Genomic DNA, 22,576 nt, shown 5'->3' with positions numbered 1-22,576 from the left:
GGCTCCCTCCCCTTTTTCCTTCCTATGTGTTTTTTTTCTGTGTGTGTTTAACTAACTTACTGGTTTTACATAACAGATAAAACCACAAACATTGTCATAATATACAAGGCAAGAGTTGTTAATGTGAACCATTAATGCTGTCATGAATTAGAGTCCTCAGCAATTTCATAGATGGAAGTGAATCCTAGTCAATTATTCTGCCTTTTGAATACGCTGACATTTCAGCAAAACCAAGATACTTGTAATCGTCTCATGGCAGCGTTTATAATTGCTTCAGTTTGGCATTTTTCCCTTGATTTTTTGGGGAGGTTTATTACCAACTGAAGAGTTTGTGCATGTGAACACAGAGATTAGTAACGTGTACCACTGTAGGATAGCCTTAACTCGGCTTTGCTGCTGGAAGAGTAAAAAGGCAAGCGCTGTCCCTGCATTGACTCTCCTCTTTGTGCTGGTGCAAGCGTATGTGTGGTCATGTGGTGAGCGAATTGGACAACTGATTGTGTTGAACTTAACCTGGGGAAAAAAATTAATATGTATGCTGCTTTTCCAGTTCAGTTCATTACATAGCTGCACACTTGTGTTTGCTTGCACAGGAGGAGGATGGTACAGGGAAGGAGATAGCTGGCTGGGAGGGATTGCATTCTTTGACAGTGCTGCAGCCTATGCCATCTGAAGGGGACTGTGTGAAACTGTAGCCAAGGAGTGGGGTCCGTGGCATTGCAAGCTGGTGTAAGGCTGTCCTGGTACCATGTTCCCCTGGCTTCACGGTCGTGCCCTCTGCCTTGCACTGCAATTTCTGCAACACTTCTGGGAGCTGGTCTTGTTGTAGTCCAGTTGCTTCTTTATTTCTTGCCAGGGTTAGGTTTTTGTCCAATTCATCCATTTTGAATTGATTTCCTATGTTGTCGCATGAGCCTGGGGGGAGGATTTGCCTTGCAGTATGCCTGGGTTTAGATCAGCCTAAGCAGCCTTGGGGTTTCATCCTTAGTGAGAGAAGCTGTTTTGTAGCTTTGAAAGTTAACATACTAAGATGGTCTCTTACTTAGGATTAGTTTACTAATGCAAAGTAAAGATAGTACTTCGAAGATGATCAGCTCTCAATGTTTTCCCAGTTCTTAAATGACAGGGGCTTTTTAATGCAATCTTTTGAAAACTAGAGACAGAAATGTATTATGTAAAAACACTATTAAGACTTGTCTACATAAAGCAAATCTAGATGTAGTTCTGGATAAAGGAGCACCTTAGTCCTTCTCAATTTCCCTATAGAGAGACAAGAGCTGGTTGAGTACCAGCTTCTCATTGTTCAGGAGCATGGACTGGACTGGAGCTGTGGCATGTTCCCTTAAGTCCCCAGTCCTGATAATGTGGGGCTTGTGACACACTCCGGTAGGTAAGTCTAGAAGGAGCCAAAGCAGCTGCTTTGCTAAATTTCTTCTGACGAGACACAGCTAATGATGTTCAAAAGGAGATTTAAACTTCTCATTTTTTTCCAGTCTGTTAGCTTCAATTTGTGATTTAAAATAATAGAGTCCAATGTGTCTGTTGAGTAGAACAAAGCTTAAGCTTTCTTAGAAACTCTCATATTTAGGATAGAAGCAACTGTTTACTTAGAAATGTATGGTATCTGTTAGGTATGTTCAGAAATGCTTGCATGCATGTCATTCTGGTATTGCCCTGGTTGCTGGGAAGTCAGCTCTGTGACCTTGGCAAGTCCTTCCAGCCTCAAAGATGGCATACTGCAATTTATGTACAGGAAAAAATAAGCATTACACCAACTAGACAGCAAGTTTGTACAAAAAATACTTATGCAAGGTCACCTTCCTTTTTGATTAGAGACTAAGGTAGTTGTGACCATTCTGTTTTCACTCATGCTGAATTGTTTTTCACTTCAGTAAGGCTTTGGATAATTGAATACTTTCTATGGAAGTTGAGGAAGTCTAAGTTACGTAAAATGTAACTTTCTGAGGTGATAGAAGAAATTATGAATGGCTGAGACTCAAACTTGGGGAGATGCAAAAGGTTTGGTCTCCATGGCAACCAGTATTTTCATGAATGAGTTGAACACTGAAGAAATGTTTGAGTAAAAATTGTGGATAATATTTAGTTAATAGGAATTGCACATGTACAAGTTGAAAACACACAAAAATTTTGAAAGTTCATCAAAATTGGCTAAGCGCATCTCCTTACATTCTAACTGCAAAAAGCCTTAAAGAAGCTTACCTGAACAAATCGTGGTATGTAATACAATAAAATAGACTGAGACTAGGTTCTTACACAACTGTCTTAGGAAAATAAAATCTTTATATCAATAGGTAAGAATTCTTAATATAAATTCCTAAGGTCAATAAATAAAATAATGTCTGCAATCATGGAATATGCTAGAGAAATACCAGACCTTTCTGGGTACATCTGTGGCATCGTTAGAGATGTCAACAGTTATTTTGATTTATAGTGTGCAAGACAAGAGTTGTAATTTTTTACTCTAATCGTTATGTGTATGTCAAACTCATGTATGAGTGAGTTCTGATACCTGATTTTCAGTACTGCAATTCACATTGTGTGGCAGCAGTTATAATAAAGAAATGTTTTTGAGTGCTTAGGGAGGAAAATAAAATTAAAGGTGGATAAATATATGTAAACTTAGCATATGACAATTTCAGTATAAGAGTGGAAGCGCTAATCCTTAGAGAGGGAGACTAATATATCTAATATTATTTATATTGATCAATTAATATTTCTGATAAGGAACAAGTCTTTCAGATTAGTGACTAGAGAGTGGAGAAAAATAGTTAACAATACTTGTCTAGAAAGGGTTTGTGTTCTTGTTAGGAAAATCAGCTTACTGACACAAAGTGCTGAGAGGGGCTAAGGAAGTATTTCTCTTGAAGATATTTGGACACCAAGTAGAAATTTGAACTTCGTGGACTATTTATAAAAATTGGATCAATCAGATGCATCTCACAATATAGTGAGATAACCCTTTAAATTGAACTTTTGATTTTTAGTCATACTTGTACTGAAGATACCAGATTTTAAAAGCTCTAAACTGTATCATGATCATTGTACAGTTGTGTTCAGCATGGGGCTGTTCACACAGCATAAGACAGTTTTGTGTTTTATCAATTAAAAAAAAAGAGTTACATTGTAAACTCTTATGCAACTTATCTTTACAGTAGAATTTCCCACCTAATTAAAAAAAAAAAAATTCTTGTTGGATGTTATAGCTAGTTATTTCCTTCTTCTGGTTTACAGAATTTACTGCGTGAATACATCTGTGTGGTGGACGGGAAAGTAGGGAAGTGACAGGCATTGTGTTTAGAAGCTCTGCTTTATCGCTCTTCATTTTTCTTTTTTTTCTGTAGCCTCCACACCACCCAGCAGAGTAAATAAACGCAGAGTTTCTCCAAGTGTTGTTTCCACCTGGGAGAAGAGAGGCATCATCATGTCTAACATTACTATTGATCCAGATGTCAAGCCTGGCGAGTATGTCATCAAAAGCCTCTTTGCTGAATTTGCTGTTCAAGCTGAAAAGAAAATTGAAGTTGTAATGGCTGAACCTTTGGTGAGTCCTTTTTTTTCCATAGTATCCCTTGAAATGGTCCTGCTTTTTTTCTAAAATAGGCTTATTTATCATATGTATGGTTACTGAAAAAAACATCTCCAGATATTGTTGACTTTTCAAAGGGATTATCTCAAGAATAAATAGGCTTCTGCAAACAGGGTTGCTACCTGGATTATGTTTTATTGACTTCCGTTAAAACTGTTATGGAGTGGTTACTGGAAACAAGACCTCTTGTTATTCTTAAGTTCTGTAAAGTTACAAAAGGAAATAGTGACAACAAAAAATATTCCTTCATTAACACTGTAAAGTGTTTCCTGTTGATGTTTCTTTGAAATAATACTTTGACAATATACTTTCAAGAAAAGATGCATTTGGTTTGTTTTCCCAAGTAATGACACTAACACCTGGAAGAATATAGCAGCCATTATATATTGCAGATTAGGCAAAATGCAAAATTCTGTTGGTGATCCAGGCTGCATGACCTCATGATCTTGAAATGGATTTTTTTTAACTTGGAAATTTCGCTTGTTTTGGGTTTTTTTTCAGGGGTTTTTTTTTTGAGCTATGAGTTAGTATTAGTATCCCTTAAAGGTGTGGGGTTTTTTACACAAGTGATTGGCCATTCTGGTGTTCAATGGGAGATGCAAATGCACCCTCTAGTCTCAACATATGACCTGTAAAGGTCATACCCAGTGCATTGCAACTGTGATCAGATCAGAACTTTCTATAAAATAATATTATTTTTACAGGTATAATGTAATACAGCAGTAATTTCTTCCATGTGGTAATGCAGCTTCTGATGTTCTTGACTTTGCTCAGTTCCTCAACGTTCTTGTCCCTGTGCTTTTCTTCCTCCTTTAATTCTCGTAATAAATTTGTTTAGAAGATATTTTGTAGTGCAATTTTTCTTATAGTCTTTTTCATTCAAGGATGCATATAGCCTTTTGGGGGAAGAAAGCCCTCACGGCCACCTAATATTTAACTTAATTTTAGTGGTGAAGATTCATGAAATGGTTACTGTATAGCTAAAAAAAAAAAAATATCATTATTTTACAAAATCAGAAGTTGACTGGATATAATTACATTTTTTTAAATTTTAAAATATTAATAACCCTATAACTTTGTGTAGTGGCAGGTAATCATGACTCTGCTATGCCCAAGGCATGATGTCAAGATTATGCTGTATTATGGGCATGCTATCAAGTAAACTGTTGTTCTAGGTGTCCCATTTCCTCCACATAGCTTTAAATAGCTATAAAAATAACTTTATACGTCCCATACTGCCCTATGTTGTTTCCTACATACCTCTCAAATTTTATAAGAAATGGGACAGATGCACACCTTCATTACAATTTGCTGCAATCACAGTCATCCTGTGCACGCACGATGCGACACAGATGCCCGTGTAAGAGCAATATATGACTATGTAGAATGAACTTCACAATAAGCTGTGTTTGACACATTGAATTGAGCGTATGGTGGCAGTCTTAATTCAGATGATTCTCTTCCTGGTAACCATCATACTTTAGCTGTTCCTAAAAGAATTTGTTCGTTCGTTCGTTGGTCACCCCTCTGAGAAAGTAGGCTTGATCTTGAGGTTGGAAGGGCATGCGCTCGAATGCTTGCGTCTCCATGTCTCCTTCTTGTGTCAACACCCGCTGCCACCCGCTGCATGCTGGGTTCTCTCACTATCTCTTCCTCTTACTGCTGTTCTCTCCCTAATTTTTACGTACTTGCTTTTGTGTAGGAGTGCTTCTTTCTGCTCATTTCTTCTAATCATCTGAAGGTAGAGTATAATGTACAGGACAGGCTTACTGATTTCAGAATTAACAGAAATCCTTGCATTATAGCTACAGCACTATAGGATGTTTTCCACATTGTTCAGCCAGGAATACTTCCTGCAATATACACTTAATTTTTATTTCTATATAGATGCAATTATTTTGTGTGAATGCAGTTTGAAGTTTTATTAGTTCCTTACATATGTGCAGGGGGCTGTAATCTCTGCATTACCATCTCTTGGACAAAATAGGTCAAGGACATAAAATAGATTTGGCATGCAATGAATTTGAGTGTTGAAATCTTAAAGTTAAGTTCTTTTAGTTACAGGCAAAAGATAAAATAATTTGAAATGATAACTAGAAAGTCAACTAAATTGAAAGGCCTGTGCTTGCAAATGCTGCTTGCAGCAGTGTTCTTTATTGCTGTGAATGACCATATTACAGAAGAAGGCACGTGTGAGCATTTGGACCCCAGTTTTGAAACTTTAGGGAAAATGTTCTAAGCAGCATTCCAAAAGAACACAAAAAGGGAGCTAAACGTGTTCTGTGGTGTCACTGATCGGATCATCTTCAACTAAAACCATTAGTAGATCAAAGGCTGAGGAAAACGAAGCATTTCTTTATACACACCTACTTAGGTATACATGGCATATATATGTGTGTGTGTTTGTGTACCAGGCAAGCCTACAACTTAAACATAACTTGTCTGTTTCCTTATAGACATCCAGAAGAGTTAGGTATTCAGGAGAGTCTGATAAGAAAGCACAGAAACGTTTGTAGGAAAAGGGGCACGCAAATGGTGAAGGGTACGTGGTTAAGGAGTGAGAGGAGAACTGTGGGGGTAGTGATGCTGTGGGTGGACAAGCGGGTAGCTCCACTCGGGGTGGTCCACATGCCTCCAGCTGCGAATGCCGCTGTCTTGGCCCCTTTTTCCATTCATCTGCTAAACGTACAGGGAGGGTAGTGCTTGGCCAGAATGACATAGACTGACTGTGATTCAGATGTGCCGAAGAGGGCTTTTCCTGTAGACACAGCTAGTTTGGAGTTAAATCTCATAACCGGAATACTGGTAGCAAGGTAAATATAATAGCCCTGCAGTTCACTTGTGCTGCAAAACCTGTCCCTAGACCGGATTAAATAAATACTCTGACAACAGTCCCAGGCTGCGTCTCGCTGCCACGCTGTTAACTGTTAAACAAATGTTTTTAAATCTGTTAATCATATAAAATCGAAACATCTTACCAGGTTAAAAATTAGAAAACCCATGAAACTAATAAAATAATGCACTTGTGAAAGAAGAGTGATTCCCAGCTCTTTTGTCTGGTGATGTTCTATGGTGCTTGGATGAAGCCTACATTAGTCAGGATCTTTTACTAATAAGATTCTGAAATTGTTATTTTGTGAGTATACAGTGTGCTTTGGGGTAAAATACGAAATTGTAAATATTAGTGGAGTAGTAATTTGTGAAAGTCTTTTTAACAGTTCTGTCTGGGTTCATTTGCTAGGTTGAATTCCTTTAAACAAAATACTTTAATGCAGATGTAAATTTGCACATATAGCCAACATTCCATATTTTATTCTGGTGGGAAGGAAGGATTATACAGAAAACCAGCAATTTAAAAGAGGTGCTAGAAGCTGTAGAAAAATGCAACAAGCTGAGCCTGTGTAATACAAAGAGGTGGAAGGAAACCCTTAGGTGTCTGAATGGAAGAAAGTACTAAAGTGGCTTTATTTGTGTTTGTAGAATTTGATATAAATACTGAATATTCAGTTCTAGTATATGACATTTAAAAAGAAAGGAAAAAGGCTGAAGGGGCACAGGAACAGTACTGACTGACATTGCAGAAAAGGCTTTACAGGAGGAGAGGAAGGCCTTTTATCATTTTAGTGTGATTTGATTTTGTGGAATGACTTGGCTACAAATATTAAAGTTTATGTGGAGAGTATATATAGTGTTACATAAATCTTTAATGTGTTAGATGAAGCTAGGCTGTTGGATGAAGCTGTTGGAGAGAACTTGGAGCCAGACCAATTAAAGTTAGGAGCTAGATGCTTTTTAAAACTTGAAGATGAACATGTCAGCAGGGGAGCAAAAAGGAATTTTAAAAAAAAAAAAAATTTAAAAAAATATTAACTTCAGATCAAGACAGCATCTCGGGGTGAGGGGATGGTACCGTTTTGGCCAGATGTATGAGTTTCATCTAGGAATAACTGACTTGTGATTTTAAAAAGTAACTAAATGGTTTCTCTGGCTGTGAATTTACTTAGGATACTCAGCGAGTAACAAAGTAGTTTCCTTTCACTGATTTAATTAAGAGTTCTCTGCTTGCAAAATTTTAATACCGCAGAGTTTCCAAAGTTACAGAAAGAGCTTAACAGCAAATGCTTAAAATAAATGTTTCAAGTAGCAAGCGTAACCGCGGGAAGGCAGATCGTCTTTTTAGTGAGTAAATTAAATTTAAACACCTTTTTTTTCTTTTTTAAAATAAATTCTTCTAAGTCTTTTGTAGTATTATATAGTTTTAAAGGAAAAAGGGCTCAGGCACGATTTATTTTAGCTTAAAATACTCTTCCTCAGTTGAGCAAGGATGACTGTGAGGCATGATACCAGCCTTCCCCAAATGTCAAGCAAACTATACCAGTAAAAAAGATTAGTGATAAATTCAGTTACCTTGTATTTTGTCAGGCTGCATGTAAGTATAGACGGTTAGAATTTAAGCAGAGACAGTTTAACACAGTACCACCAAGTTACCAAGCTGTTAACTAGGTAAGCTGCTAACTTACTAAATTGTAGTTCAGTCTCACGTCTAAGTGAAAACCAGCAAGAGTATTTCGGGGGTGTTGGCAACAGGCTTATTTTATCCCATCATGGAGAAATGAAACATTGCTCAGACTAATACTGTACGCTTTTGCAAGTCTTGCCTAGGTGCTTTCAAAAGCTTGTCTGAAATCTGTAAAATTTAGCACACTGCATTTCTTCAGCGCAGCGTTTCTTGTACGCTGCTCTGACGCTGGGGCAAGGATGAAGGCGCTGCCCAGCACTTGGGCTAAGGGAGGCAAGACAGCATCGCTCCTCTGGTTTCTTACTTGCAGCTTGGAGGACAGAAACAAGTGTGCTAGTTTTGCTGCGTTCACCTGAGCCGCCCTGCTGAGGTGTGCTAGCCACCAGAGGACGGTGCCGGTGAATACTGGAGTGGGGCCAACGGGTGGTACCTTTTTCCCCGGGTGCAGTTGTTTGCACAGCACACACAGGTCTGTCTACATCCTGATCTCTGGTGCCTGCCATATGTTGACATTTCTGCTTTACACAATGGATGCAAACTGCTCTCTGCTTAATTCAATAGTGGGTTTTTTTTTTCATTTCGCTTCTTATAAAAGATAAATGTAGACCTATTATTTCCATCTCTCTCTGAACTTCAGGAAGCCAGGAAAATAATTCTTAAATTATTAATTCAGTGGAAGTTTTCAGACCTTTACTTTATGCTGTTGGATAGATTTTTGTAAGTCATGTGAGATGACTGGGGCCATGACAAAGCAGAGTTAGAAAAAGACATTGAAAAAAAAAAAAATTTTAAAGCCATACAAATAATTCAAAAGCCTTGATAAACCTGTGGCTGGGTTGAAGAGTATTATTTGGTCATGTCACATTTATGTGGTAGGTGTTACATTACTTACGGTGATATTTACCTTTTAGCAGTTAAGATTTTTAATGCTGAGGAAAAATAATAGAGAGGATTATGAACTTGTAAGGTCTTAATTCTTTCTGATACTGAAAATCTAAAATTGTATCAACATTTGATGTACAGAAGTGTCTCAGTATAGAATGTGGGGGGAAAAAAGCTAAACTTTCAGAACTATCTTAAAAATAGTTTGCTATATTGACATGTATTTCAACTTCTTCGTCTAAAAACTTAAGGATTATTTCAGTTCTCTTTGATTTGTTATCATTCTTTTCTTTAGCTATTTCTGGTTTTAGACACATGCAATGGATATAATAAACCCTGCGTTTGTTCACCTGTATAATAGCTTTGTAGTACCATGGTGGAAATGTGGCATGTTGGGGCATTGTATCATAAGGAGACTTAAGGAACCTGATTATTTACCATCTTCCTACAGGAAAGTCACTTCTCCATCTTCTTGGGAAATATTTTTCTAGTTATTTTCCTTCAGCTTATTCAGCAGTATACGGTGTTTATATAGGGTGGAACATTTCTCATGTTTCTGCTTTATAGATAAGATTAAAAAATTACTTGTGCAGTTTATCTAAAAGCATAGTACAGGTAACATGAATTCACCTACAGTAGATGTTTCCTTATAAAAAAAGGGGAGGGAGGAATTCTAGTTAAAAGTGAATTCTGATTTGCAAGTGCTCTCTGGAGCTTTTGGTATCTGCTGCAAAATGTCAATTCGCATAACAGTATTTTGAAAATACTTAACACGTAAAATTATATGAATTTGTAAGATTCAAATAAGTGTTTATTTGCCAGTATCTGAAACCTTTTCCCCCTTGCTTTTGAATACACAGTGACAGAACATTGGGTAATACATCAGTCGATGAACAAATAGAACTATTTCTGAATGTTAAATGTATTTTCTGAAACCACCTTTTTTTTTAAAATATTTTTTATTTAGACATACTGGAAGTCTACATAAATGACAGTGTTTTCTTAGACAATTAAGTGGATTTCTTTGGATTATAGAAAGTGAAAATGGTCTGACTTGTGAATTGGTACCTGTATTATTTCAAGTTATACTTTCAGAGTAGGCAAATGCTTTTTGCTTGGGCAATGTTGAATTCAAGTTTTCAGAGGCTGTAATAGTTGCCAGAGATTGTGTCTTTTTGAACACCAAATACAGCTGCACTCATAGCAGAAAATGCCAGAAATTGTCTCCTGTTTTCAAGATTACGATTAGGACAAGCGAAAATAAGTTGCCAGTTTGAATCTTGGAGTTGGTGCATGCAATCCCAATTTGTATCTGTTTAACATAGAACCTGTCTGTTGCAGCCTTGGAAGTGTTAAATGCCAAGAAATATTGACTTTTTAAATTTTTGTCAACAGCCTGACAGCATGGGCTTTGTCTCTTACTAAACTACTGAGCAGTTACTTTGTGTTAGCTGGGGCGCAACCTGTTGAGAGTAGTGCTGGCTATCAGTACCGCTGACACCTCCTTTTACATCCCAGACCAGGCAAATTAACAGCCCTTCTAGCTTACTACTTGACTTAATTTGCTCCATAAAAGCTCTTTGTTTGCTTACTGCAATCTAATGTGAGTACTTACCTTGAGTACTTTTTCTACCTTCCTCGACAAAATGAAGTGAAAAGTAGTTTAAAATTTCTGTAAGTAGCAAGAAATGCTGATCACATCTTTATATATCTTACTGCTTTGTAGTACGCCCTTAAAGCTGTTAATATGGCACTTGGCTTACTGTAAGACTCTCAGAGCCAGTACATGGGATTTAGTCTTTTTGGTTTTTTTTTTTTTTTCTTCCCCTTTTCTTTTTTTTACTTTCCAGGATACCTTAGCAGGAGACTATAGAAGTTGTATTTCTTGTAACTGTATAATTTGGTACTCTCAACAGTGACTAGTAAGAATTACTATTACCTTACTATTACAGTTCATAGAATCATAGAATCCTTTAGGTTGGAAAAGACCTTTAAGATCATCAAGTCCAACCGTAAACCTAACACTGCCAAGTCCACCACTAAACCATGTCCCTAAGTGCCATGAGAGTTTTGTTTTCTTAATGCTTTAATTCTCACTGAATTATTTTGTCAGGAATATTATTTAATTTTGCTTTTAACAGAGCAGTATGTCTTATGGTACTGGTAGCAATGAAATATTGTAATAATTAAATTCTAGTAATATTGCATCTTTTCTGTTCCTTACAAAGTTATTTCAACTGTCAAGCAAGTTGTTATTAATATTCTCCTTTTCCTGGACTAGGTTTTCTAGCTATTTTTCATTGCAGTTCAGGGAAAGCACAGGTTGGAAATGCATTGAACAATTGTCTCTGCCTTTTTGAGGGATTTTAAAATTCATTCTTGTAGCTTACAATAACTGCCTTACATGAACATGAATGTGCTTGTTAATTCAGATGGGAATGACTTTCCTTCTAAGTTACACTTGGCACCCAATGCCAGCTATCTTTGTTGAACACATTGCTGTAGGCCCTGCTGTTTGGGAGTGGTGTTTGACATTTTCTATTTGTCAGTCTTTAACCTTATTACTATTAAGCTACCCAGTTAATTTTAGAACTGTATTCTTCCCATCTTCAAAAATGGCTCTAGCTGAAAAATAATGCAAATACTGACATTAAAAGTTTGTTCTTTGTTCTGTAATATAACTGAGAAAGAAGAAATCTATCTTTGATCGATTGCATTGTGAAATTCATGTTTCTTTTTTTTTTTTTTTACAGGAAAAGCTCTTGTCCAGATCTCTTCAAAGAGGTGAAGATCTTCAGTTTGATCAGGTAGGAGACACGTAATTGAAGGCAGTTTTTATTGGACTAAGGTGGCCTCTGTTTTTGCAGAAGAGTGGTTCCACTGTTGTAATGACTTGGAACATCCACATGTGAATCAGCGTCAGAAGATTTAGACCTTGAATGTTAGTTAGACTTTATTTTCCATTTTAGATTATGATAGTAAGAAACTACTAGAATAGATTAATTATTTGAAGGTGGCAGTGAAAGCTGCTGTAGGAAAGATGCTGAAATGTAGTAGGGGACAAAAAGAATTTATTTCTATTCCTGTTAACAGGCTTTGTGTAACCTCAGCCTATATCACTTACTGTTTCAGTGTTTGGGGTTCTGCTTTTATAAGCAAATACTGTTTATTTCAGTAACATGGCTTTTACTGAGGGCTTTTTGATTCTATGGCAGAAGGCATAAGGTAGATTCAAAATATTACTTTGCCCTTTGCTGAGTGTATAGTCTCACTGTGAGGCTATTCTGTTTCACTTACTATAAGTGAACTGTACCTGGAATAACTCTCTGCTTGATTTATTCATGTTTATTGTCTGTATTTCTAACTCTCTCATAGTATAGGCATGTTTTTGTCCCGTAACTGCTTCCTTGCAACAGAGAGGCAGCATTCAGATGAAGCCCCATTAATTGCCTGTTCCTGTCTTTAACTGTTAATGAATAGCATCTTGCTGTATGGAGTTTAGTGTTCTGTCCATATCTTCTCTAACTGGATTTTTGTTTCATGCTTTCCATTACTCCTTGGATGTAGGTATTAGACACTGCGGTGAAATCTGCGGACCTGCCCCTACTTTTCAATTGATAGCCATCTGTGCACCTCTTTTCCCTCCTCCCAAAAGAGAAACAAATAATAGCATGTAATATTTGATGTATAGTTTTCTTTTCAAAGAAAAACAAAAACAAAACCACCACCAAAAACCTCACATAGCCTTTTAATATTTTCTAATCTAATCTGCTGTAAGGCCATTATCTCCTAAATGAAAGTTTACTCATAAGCAAGGAAAATGGGTGAGGGGGGATAGGGCATAAATTCAGTATTTTGTTTTAAAGCTGACCAAAAGCTAAATAATATGCATGATAGGGATGATCTAAAGAAATCTGTAATACTACTGATTTTTCTACTAACTCCGGCTCCCACCCCCACATTTTTCCTCAGTTAAGGATGTTTTTTATAAATCACTAGTAGTCATATATTCAACTATATATAGGTTTTAAAAATATGCTGAGTGAAGAAAAGTAAAAAATAAAGCATATAACTTTTGAAATCTTGTAATATAGAAATAAGCTCGTTTTCCTGAAAATGTAAGTACTTTGAAAATAATTCATTTTGATTGTGTGTGTGTGAGTGTGTGTGTGTGTGCCTGAGTTCTTATTTTGTTCTTTTGTTATTTGTAATCTACTTTGGGTTCATTGAGATCTGAATTTTAATGGCACTGAAAAACTACTTTAGAGAGTCAGAGCGGAAGGGTTCCCTTGTGGTGACAGGAATTGTAAATTTTGATAGGGAATTTTGAACATTGTTTGGCAAAAGGAATTAAGATTGTTTCCCTCTGTTCATTGCTGGGTGTAGGAAACCCATATTAAGATCAATTCTCCAGCAGTGCAGAAGACTGCAGAGTAAAAAGAGATTGGCAAAGTGTGGGAGAGAGGAGGGTCCAGAGTGCATGGCCACAGCATCCACTGACACAGCAGAGAAGCTAGCGCTGTCGCTGGGCCAACCTTGTTCACCCGGAGATCTTTATGGAGTTAGGAATTCAAGTCTAAGAAGTGGCTGTAGCTGTACTGATATGGTGTCTGAGCTAGTAAGTGTTGTACTTTGTGAATAAAAAGAGCATGGCTGAAACACAAGAGGGACTCTGGGAGTAAGTTAACAATCATTCTCTCGGCTCCATAAGTGATGAGAAGAGGGACAGGGGAGAAAGGCGTGTAGTGTTGACTGTCCCTATAATGAAAAAGTAAAATAGCTGTTTAATGGGATTATAAATTGTTTCTGTTGGAAGCATAATCAGACCAAGATGGCTGCTATTAGATCCAAGTGTGCAAAATCAATAGGTTTTAAATTTCAAATAGTACAATTCTTTTATTTGTCATTGAGGTTTTAATTGGAACAAAAATGTAAATTTAACTAAAAGAGACGAAACTTTGGAAAATGAGAAGGAAATGTTTATGTTGATACACTTCTAAACTGTTAAAAATTTTAGCATTTTAGTACCAGTGCTTTCCCTTTATCATTCCCAGTGCATCAAGAAGCTACCGGAGAGGAATTTTTTTATAGAGCATATATTGCATTTCTTAAAATATTTTTGCTTGTACAGCTTGAAACTGAAATAGCTTGTATTTTTCTTGTTTTGTTTGTGGTAGGAATCATACTTGGCAATTTTCTACTCTTGTCCTAAGACACCAAAACTTTATGATCATGCAGAAGTATATTGTGGCCATCTCAGTGACTTTGCTGAAATCAGACGTGTCTCTGGGATTCAGGCTTGTTTGTGATTAGGCACAACTTGAGCAATGTTTTCAGGATCAGGATTTTGGCCATAGCTGGAATTTGGGCTCTAGCATCTTACTATAATTTTGCATCTCTCTCTCCTTACCTCTCAGCATGCTGTTGGGTATGTGAAGTGCAGCGATTAGCAATGCTTTACGGCCTTTAAGACTGGAGCACGCTTTGCTGTTTCATTCTGAGGAATATATGTCATGATGACTAGTCCAGCCCTGTCCTCTTGGGCATTACACGATCTGTCTTTGTCTGGATTGCTGCTTTCAACCTAGGCATAATTTAATGCTAAAATAAAAGGGTTTTCTTATACTTTTTATAGAAGATGATCCTGAATTTAGTATCCAAGCAATATGATAATTATTTTAAATAAAAAGAATAAGCATATAGCTCACGTTCTGCTTAGCAGCTATGTAATATGAGCAAAGATTTCATCTTCCTGATAATTCCAGTGCCTTTTCATTAAAATGTTAAGGATGCAAAACTTGGCAGGAAGTAAATAATTATAATGTAAAGCTGTTTTTTCATTTCAAGAGGAAAATGCTTTATAATGCCAGTAGTTTCTGGGTTTAGCACTTTACCAATGACAATTTTTTTTAAAGCATGTGATACAGCTTGTGTCTGTGGAAGACGATGTAAATTGCCCAACTGCTGGAAGTTTATGAGTGGTAGTAGTATTAATATACTGTGTAAACTTGCAGGAAAACCTAAGGAAAAGGCTTAGTAAAGCTTAAGATGCAGCTTTCTTCTTTCTCTTCTACTAATAAACCCGTCAGTTCAGAAGGAGGGCAGAGGAGTAGAAGTGCTTTGTGGGGGCATTTTACATTGACAGCACAGGGTGACTTAAGTGTTGGCTTAATCTGTTCCTGTCCTGTTGTGTGTGTAGTTCCTGTATGAACGTAGCTCTGTGCCACGTATTGCATATATCATTATTTTTAGAGAAAGAGAAATTAATGTATTTTCCCAGTGTTTATGTTATTTGGGGTATGAAAATTGACAGTAAATTCTGAAGGCAAAACACATTTTGGAGTGCTGTGGTTGGTGATAGATCCCTTCTTCAGCAAGTTTAGCTTTAGCTTTCATTCTAAGGATTACCAGTACCAGTTACGCTGGTGATTTTATGCTGAGTCTAATACCTTCAGTTTAGTAACTCATGAGGAGGGTTTGTTCTTTCTGGTTTCTGAATAATTTTTTTCCCCAAAATATATTAATGCTTTTAACTTGCAATTTCTGCTCATGGCTGGAGAATGCTAGTGAGGTCAACATATGTTTGAGTACCCCAAGCTGATGCAAGTAGCAGGCATTTCTTGCTAGTGAAAACTCAGTGAAGATTTCTCGAAGTCTTACCAATAAACATTAGTCTTTTGAGGTTTTTTTTTCTGATGCTTCCTCTTTGTAAAGGATGATAGTTTTAATATTAGCCCAGAAGTGTTTCAAATTTCCTCATAATTTTTCTTTCCTCTTCTCCTCTCCCTCTTCACAAGTTTTCGCTGTTGTTTTTTTTTCCAAGGAAGTTTGTTAGACTTCTGCCACATCAGAAAATTCTCTTGAGCAACATCTTAATTTGTACACGTTCCATTTCATCACGCACTGCTTTATTTCAGATCATAGTATTACTTTACAGTGGTAAAATTGAGCTGTTTATATTGTCTGCTTCTAGAAGTCTGATATGTGTTGGTTGGTTGAGTGGGTATTTATTTTGTATGGATATCGGAGCACAAGGAACAAGCTTACAACACGCTTGGTTTCCAAAGCAAGTCGTAAAGATTTCAGCATATATTAGTATAAGATGAAGCTATTCTCAAAATTTAGTGTTTATTCCAAAATGCGAGGCGCTATAGCAAGCCTACACTTCATTTCTAGCTTCTGTTTCTTTTCTGTGTTTAAAATACTTTGTATGTTTTTGTGTTGCCTGCAGTAACTGCCTTCACCTTTTTGTGCAGTTAGCTCAACGTGTGTGCCTCTCCTGCAGTAGGCATGCCTAGTTTTTCCACTGCATCCCTTGTTAGTGGGTGTCCTATTGACAGACATAATAAGAAAAACATAATCTCATTAGTCTAATAAAAATTTCTTAGGGAAACTAGTTCCTCTTCAGGTTTGGAATATATGCAGTTTGTATTGTATACTGGGGTGTAACATTTTATGAATTCATAGAATACGACTTTACTTATTTTCAGGAGGTTTCTCCGCTTGTCTGTATAATTCAGGGATTTTTCAGAAAGTCAATACTACTACTTAATTCTTGTGACTTGAATAGCTGACTAGTTAACAAGCTGAGTAGAGTATTCAGATGGTTGAAAGAGATCCTTCTGATGATTCCTTATGGTTAACCTGCCCCCATCCCTTCCACAAACCTGAAAAAACAAGATGCTTCAAATGAGGACAAAGAAACAATGGCGTTGACATTATCTTGGTTTTCCAGAATAGTGAATAATAGATAAGTTATCGCATGAGGGTGGCTTCTATTGAAACTTATTTGAAAGATGCAAGAGGTAATTAATATGTGGCATCAGTGAGCAATGTGGTAACTCTTCTTTTCCAGCCAGTGTTTTGGGGATGGGCTTGCTCCCTGCTGCCTCCCAGCAGGGAGTTTATAGCTGTTTTATGCTGTCTTTCTCCAGTCATTCTTCTCCTCTCCAAGCCTGGCCACTGGCGAGCTCTGTTTAAGTTAAGGAAGCCGCGGGAGTTTAAGTTTCATACCACGTTAAGGTCTTCGTTCCATAATGGTTTCTATTGCCACTGTTTCATGGATAAGTTTACGACTCATATGGGTTTTCTGAAAGAGGGCAGTAGATAGGGGAGTTATGCTGAAAATAAATATAACTTGAGATCTAGACAGTCAAATGTATTAAAAGTAGAGTATCTAAAAAGCTCTTTTTTTTGTTTGTATAATAACCAAAGAAGCATGTTTTGGAAGGTTTAGGAGGGTTATCTCTTATCTGTCATTTGTAATGTAAAAGTACGTATACTTCAGAGATACATATGGCAACATTCAGGGACATCCTAAAATATGTGCTGTTTTCTTAAGGGTTTTATATGGGTTATCTGTATAAATTTAGGATTCTTTGATCCCTGTGAGCTTTGGAACACTTTGTCTGCTTACGTTTGTCATAATAATTGACTTAGAGTGTCATATTTACAGCAGTTGTCCTAGGTGAAAATGATAGATAAAGTTGCCACTTGGTAAAATTATACGATACACAGTTTTTTATGTTAAATACAAATCTGAAAGAATGATTATAATTCTAGGATTTTTAGATTGCTTTATCATGCTAAACTATTCTTCTTAATTTTTTTCAGTTGATAAGCTCTATGAGCTCAGTAGCAGAGCACTGTCTCCCCTCCTTATTACGCACCTTGTTTGACTGGTACAGGCGTCAAAATGGAACAGAAGATGAATCTTATGAATATAGACCTCGATCTAGCACAAAATCAAAGGGGTAAGAGTTTTCCTTGCAAAAGTCTGTTTGACTTTTGTGTGCTTTCTTGTAAGAAAATGTGTGCTTTGTACTTTTTTGACAAGTATTTTGTATTTGGATCTGTCATTACCTAAATCTGTATAGAAAGAGCATGCGCTTCTTTGAGGTAGTGTATTTAACTTGCGTAGATGATATGCATGCAGTGCCTTAATGATTTTGGGCTTGATATACAGAAGGAAGTTGGACGCTGATAATTCCAAGCTAGTTTGTCCCCTTTTTGAATTGTTTTGGTTAGGAGGGGGCAAGATGTCAGTGCTGCACCAAACCCCAAAGTCTTTCTAACCATCCATTTTATATATGTGTGCAACAATGATTGCGTGAAAGACATGTATACCCCTTCTCTTTGATATTTGTGTTCAGTCTTGTGTATAATATGTGTGTTCTTGATTTCTTATTTTAGGGATGACCAACAACGTGAAAGAGATTATCTACTTGAAAGGAGGGACTTAGCTGTAGATTTCATTTTTTGTTTAGTTTTAATAGAGGTTCTAAAACAGGTAAGCTCTTTTGCTTTGGCAGACTTTTAATCTTTTTCGTTTAATGTCAGTTTTGATCATCTCTGTTAAATTTTTATATTAAAAACTGGAGCATATATATGATAAGCATATGCAAGGCTGTAATTATGCTCTCAGTTACATAAAGCTTTTGGCCTCTCCTGTCTTTTCTTTACATGCCTGCATTATCTCAGTTCACATGTCTTGGATTCACTAAGTCAAAGCTGCTGATGTGCTGCAAAAAGCAAAACTGTAAAAAATAGCATTTTGTTTATGTTCAGTGCCTTTTGACTGCTTAAACATTTTTGAAATACAGTGTGAAATCATTGAATGACAAGATTAAAATGTCACATCTTAAGAAAATTAGAAAGGGTAGGTAATTTTGCTTTGCCTTATAATGTAGTGCTAGATGATGTTAACACGTACGATTTCTGTTAATATAAAATTTGCATTGGTGTATGGACAAGAGGATAGAGTTTGGCTTAAGTAGCAGCATTTTTTCTTTGCACTTTTTGAGAGGAGAAAAAGATTACTGTAAGAAAGGGTTTGAAACATGAAGCAGACTTGAGCAAATTTCATTTTTCAAATACTTAAGTAGTTTATGTCTTTTACATATAGGCACATGAAAATTAAATGGCTTTCTCTACTAAGTAAAGCAAGGACTGTGGTTTAGTTTGCAAATAATTTGTAGGAAATTTGTGTTTATGTGGTTATGTGTGGCATGTTTGTGATATAGGGAAAAATGAAAACAGTGAAACAAGAGCTGCCTATCCTTCTCTGAGACACTGACCAATCATCCAAAGTGATATTCCTATACTGCATTGCACAGAGATGCAGAGAACAGTATTAAAACCATCAAACTCTTATATGTTACGGCTTTACAGAAAGTCTTTATTTCATGCTCTCTCCCTGCCTAAATTTTCTATCAGTGCTAAAGGAAAGGGGAAATGGAATAGGTTTTTTAGGATTGCAGGGTTGTATGGGTAGCTTCTGTATTTTGAACTGGTACTAGTTTTTTCTATTGAGTAGAGTACATGTTGCCAGTGATTCAGATGTCAGGAGAGGTGCCAAAGTTTTGGTCTTGAAGAGAGTCTGTGGTGACTCCTGTAATGCTTGGTGAGCCTCTCATGCTTGTACTCCAGGCAAAATAGGTATCTTTCTGATAAGGATATTTTCCTCTGCTAAAGACCTGCAATGGGCCACTAAACATAGATACACCACCTAAGAGAATCCTTCGGTCAATTTAGTATTAAAAGTTATCTAAAGGAGGGTTTGTATGTTCTGCCTGTAATGTGAATCTGCAATTAGGCAGTCAAATAAAGCGCAGAAAGGATGGCTTTTTATCAATAAAGGTTTTATCAATAAAGGTATTTAAATTCACATGACATCCATCTTCCTGTCTTCCTGGGAGCCCTATCATTGTTTAAATCTTACAAACTGTTTTTAGAGGGTGCAAAGGGAATGGTCCAGCCCTTTCTGTAATATCCACAGAGCAACCAGAGAGAGGGTGACAGACATGACCTATGTAGGAACAAAAATTTTTTGCTTAAATGACTACATATTACTTATTGTATGAATATGCATGTAAATAGCCAGTTCCAGTAACTGGAAGTTCTTGGACAAATAGTTTTCTTGATGCAGAAGAGTATGAAATTCTCAAGCAGTAAGTGCTTCATTTTCTGTAGACAAGACAGTAACCTTTTCTTCTAATATATTTTAGTGAAAATCTTAATCACTCTTAAGCAGTAATGTTTAGCAGGGTTATCCTAGCTCCCACCTAAATCGCTTTGAAATTTTAAAGATATTATGACTTCGTAGTTAAATATAGTGCTTTTTTTAAGGAATACATTTGATTTTTAAGCAAACGTTTTCTTTTAAACCTGAGAAAAGTGGTGACATCAAAGAGAACTTCAGTAGAAAAGGGCCTTTTAATCAATGCTTGGTTTTGGTTTCTCACCAAATTGTTGCTTATTGCTGGGAAGATTTTTATATGTTTTGGCTGCTTTCATCTGCAGAAAGTAAAAAATGGGGATGATCACCTCTTCTGCATTCTTATTTTTTGGTTTTGTCTTCCTTTCTATCGAGATGAATTGCATTTTGAAGTTAAGTTTGTAATAGTAACACCACACAAGGTAGAAAGTGTGGAAAGATGCATAGTTAACCTAGTCTGATAAATTTGGATGACAAATTCATAGTGTTTATATTACTGTTGTTTATTTTATTATGAATTTAATCCCTAAACACCAGTATGCAAAATAGTTGAAGAGAATGTCAATACAGCTTGTGTAAATGTTCGTATATTGCAGAATTAACTTGATATCGTATGCCAACAAAGGACGTGACCTTTGACAGTAGTGGGAGAGATTTCTACAGGGCATCTCACAGTACTGTTTATTTACTTCATATGTACATACGTGTATATATACATGCATAGTTACATACATAAAAATGATACCTGCATTTCAGATACCTGTTCATCCAGTGCCAGATCCTTTAGTACATGAAGTTCTAAACTTGGCTTTTAAGCACTTTAAACATAAGGAAGGGTAAGTTTCACTTGTGCACTTTAAAGTATTTTGTGTGTATTACTAGCCTGTGCTTGATTGTTGTGACTGTTCTCCTTTGCCTCAGATGTAACATGTTGGTGATAATACTGTAGATGAACACTTATTGATATCTTTAAACTGAAAACATACCTTGAAAGAACACAGCTGTGTTCAATATAATGCCAAGTTTATTTTGCTTAGAATATACAGAATTATTTGCATAGCCAGCCAGAGTAAGAGAAGTCTGAGTTTGGATAACTATAGTAAACTTCCTATGCAGAATATGTCTCTTATGTCCACTCAATGAAATTACATCACTTTAAATCTCATCCATGCATTTTATGCTTGACTTTCATTGTTTTTATGGTAATAATCCACCTTGCTATGGAACAAACTTTTTGTTTGTAATTAAGAACGCACTTGGGGTTTAGAAGAACAAAGTTGTATTTAACACCTTCTTTTTTTTTTTTTTTCCCCTTTCTTTCTTTCCTTTTTTTTCCTCTTTAGGTATTCAGGAACCAACACTGGGAATGTGCATATTATTGCAGACTTATATGCAGAAGTGACAGGGGTTCTTGCTCAATCAAAGTAAGTTGAGTCTCTGACTCTTCTTGCATTTGGGTAAAAATGACTCTAGACTTAAAGAGAATTTAATATAACAGCGTTTATTAGTGACTCCAGTAACTAATCCCTTAAGTGTCAAGTGTAGTCAGGTGTAGTCTGGCGTGTCCGTCTCATGTTCCATCACAATAAATTTGAACAAATCAAGAAATAATCTTTAGTAGAATTCTGAATTGCTTTGCTGTCAACTTGTAGGTGCAGGGAAGGGAGGCCTGGTATCAGTCAATAGTTGTTGTTCAGTTAACAAGTATATTCTAACGTGCTGATCATCACTTTTAAATGCCTAGATTTTAAGTATCAGGATTCATCTTGCTTGTGTTTCTTTTACTGTAGGTGCTGTTATCATTAATGGACTAAAGAAATCAGTTATTATAGACATCATATAAAACAAAGAATGCAAATAATTACCATCTATATCCCTTGTTCAGGTTTCAAGCTGTTAGGAAGAAGTTTGTCACTGAACTAAAAGAACTGCGACAAAAAGAACAGAGTCCTCACATAGTACAAAGTATCATCAGTTTGATTATGGGAATGAAGTTTTTTCGAGTAAAGATGTATCCCGTGGAGGATTTTGAAGCATCATTTCAGTTCATGCAGGTAAATAAATATTACAGAAAACTGAAATGAACATAATTTTGATTAAGTCATGAAGCTACAATGATGCTTGCTGTGATCAGTCGCTCACTCTACTTGTGTGTCGTCCTTCATCCTTTTCTGTTTAGTTCGTAAGTTCTCAGAGGTATGAATCATTTGTTTCTCTGCAGTTCGTGAGTACCGAGCATAATGACAACCCATTCTCAATTGTCTCAGTAATATATGAATTTATTCAAGACTAAATGAAAATGGGTAGCAATCAAATAATTTTCTTTCTTTGTGAAAGTAGTGGGTTAAAGAAAAAAAGTTACTTGATACATCTTTTTCTAACAGCTGAGATGCCAAGGAACACTTTTGTTTGAAAATTAACTGAAGGTTTTTTTAGAGAGACTTAAAATCTCTTTGTTTGCTTCTCCTGATTGTGGGTTAAAAATTGTCTTAATGAATAACTCGCCCATTCCACAGTAACTGAAGTTATTGCAACTTGGTCATAAATTTTATTAGAGCTATTTAACAGCCAT

The 22,576-nt window shown here is 36.3% G+C and overlaps 1 protein-coding gene across 1 annotated transcript; it reads left to right on the top strand.

Moving 5' to 3' along the window:
- Positions 1-3,362: 3,362 nt before the first annotated feature.
- LOC104080156 (protein furry homolog-like) lies at positions 3,363-22,058 on the top strand (the record flags this gene model as incomplete). The annotated part of the gene is made up of 7 exons (XM_009582452.1): positions 3,363-3,562; positions 11,762-11,815; positions 17,622-17,761; positions 18,201-18,297; positions 20,761-20,840; positions 21,348-21,428; positions 21,890-22,058. Coding segments are annotated over 7 exons (821 nt in total), but the record flags the coding sequence as incomplete, so codon positions are not given.
- Between the last annotated feature and the right edge of the window lie 518 nt (positions 22,059-22,576).

Source organism: Fulmarus glacialis, unplaced genomic scaffold, assembly GCF_000690835.1.
Source record: "Fulmarus glacialis isolate BGI_N327 unplaced genomic scaffold, ASM69083v1 scaffold18347, whole genome shotgun sequence".
NCBI classification, from domain to species: domain Eukaryota; kingdom Metazoa; phylum Chordata; class Aves; order Procellariiformes; family Procellariidae; genus Fulmarus; species Fulmarus glacialis.
Note: the sequence above shows the minus strand (reverse complement) of the source record. Positions and strands in the feature narration are given on the sequence as shown.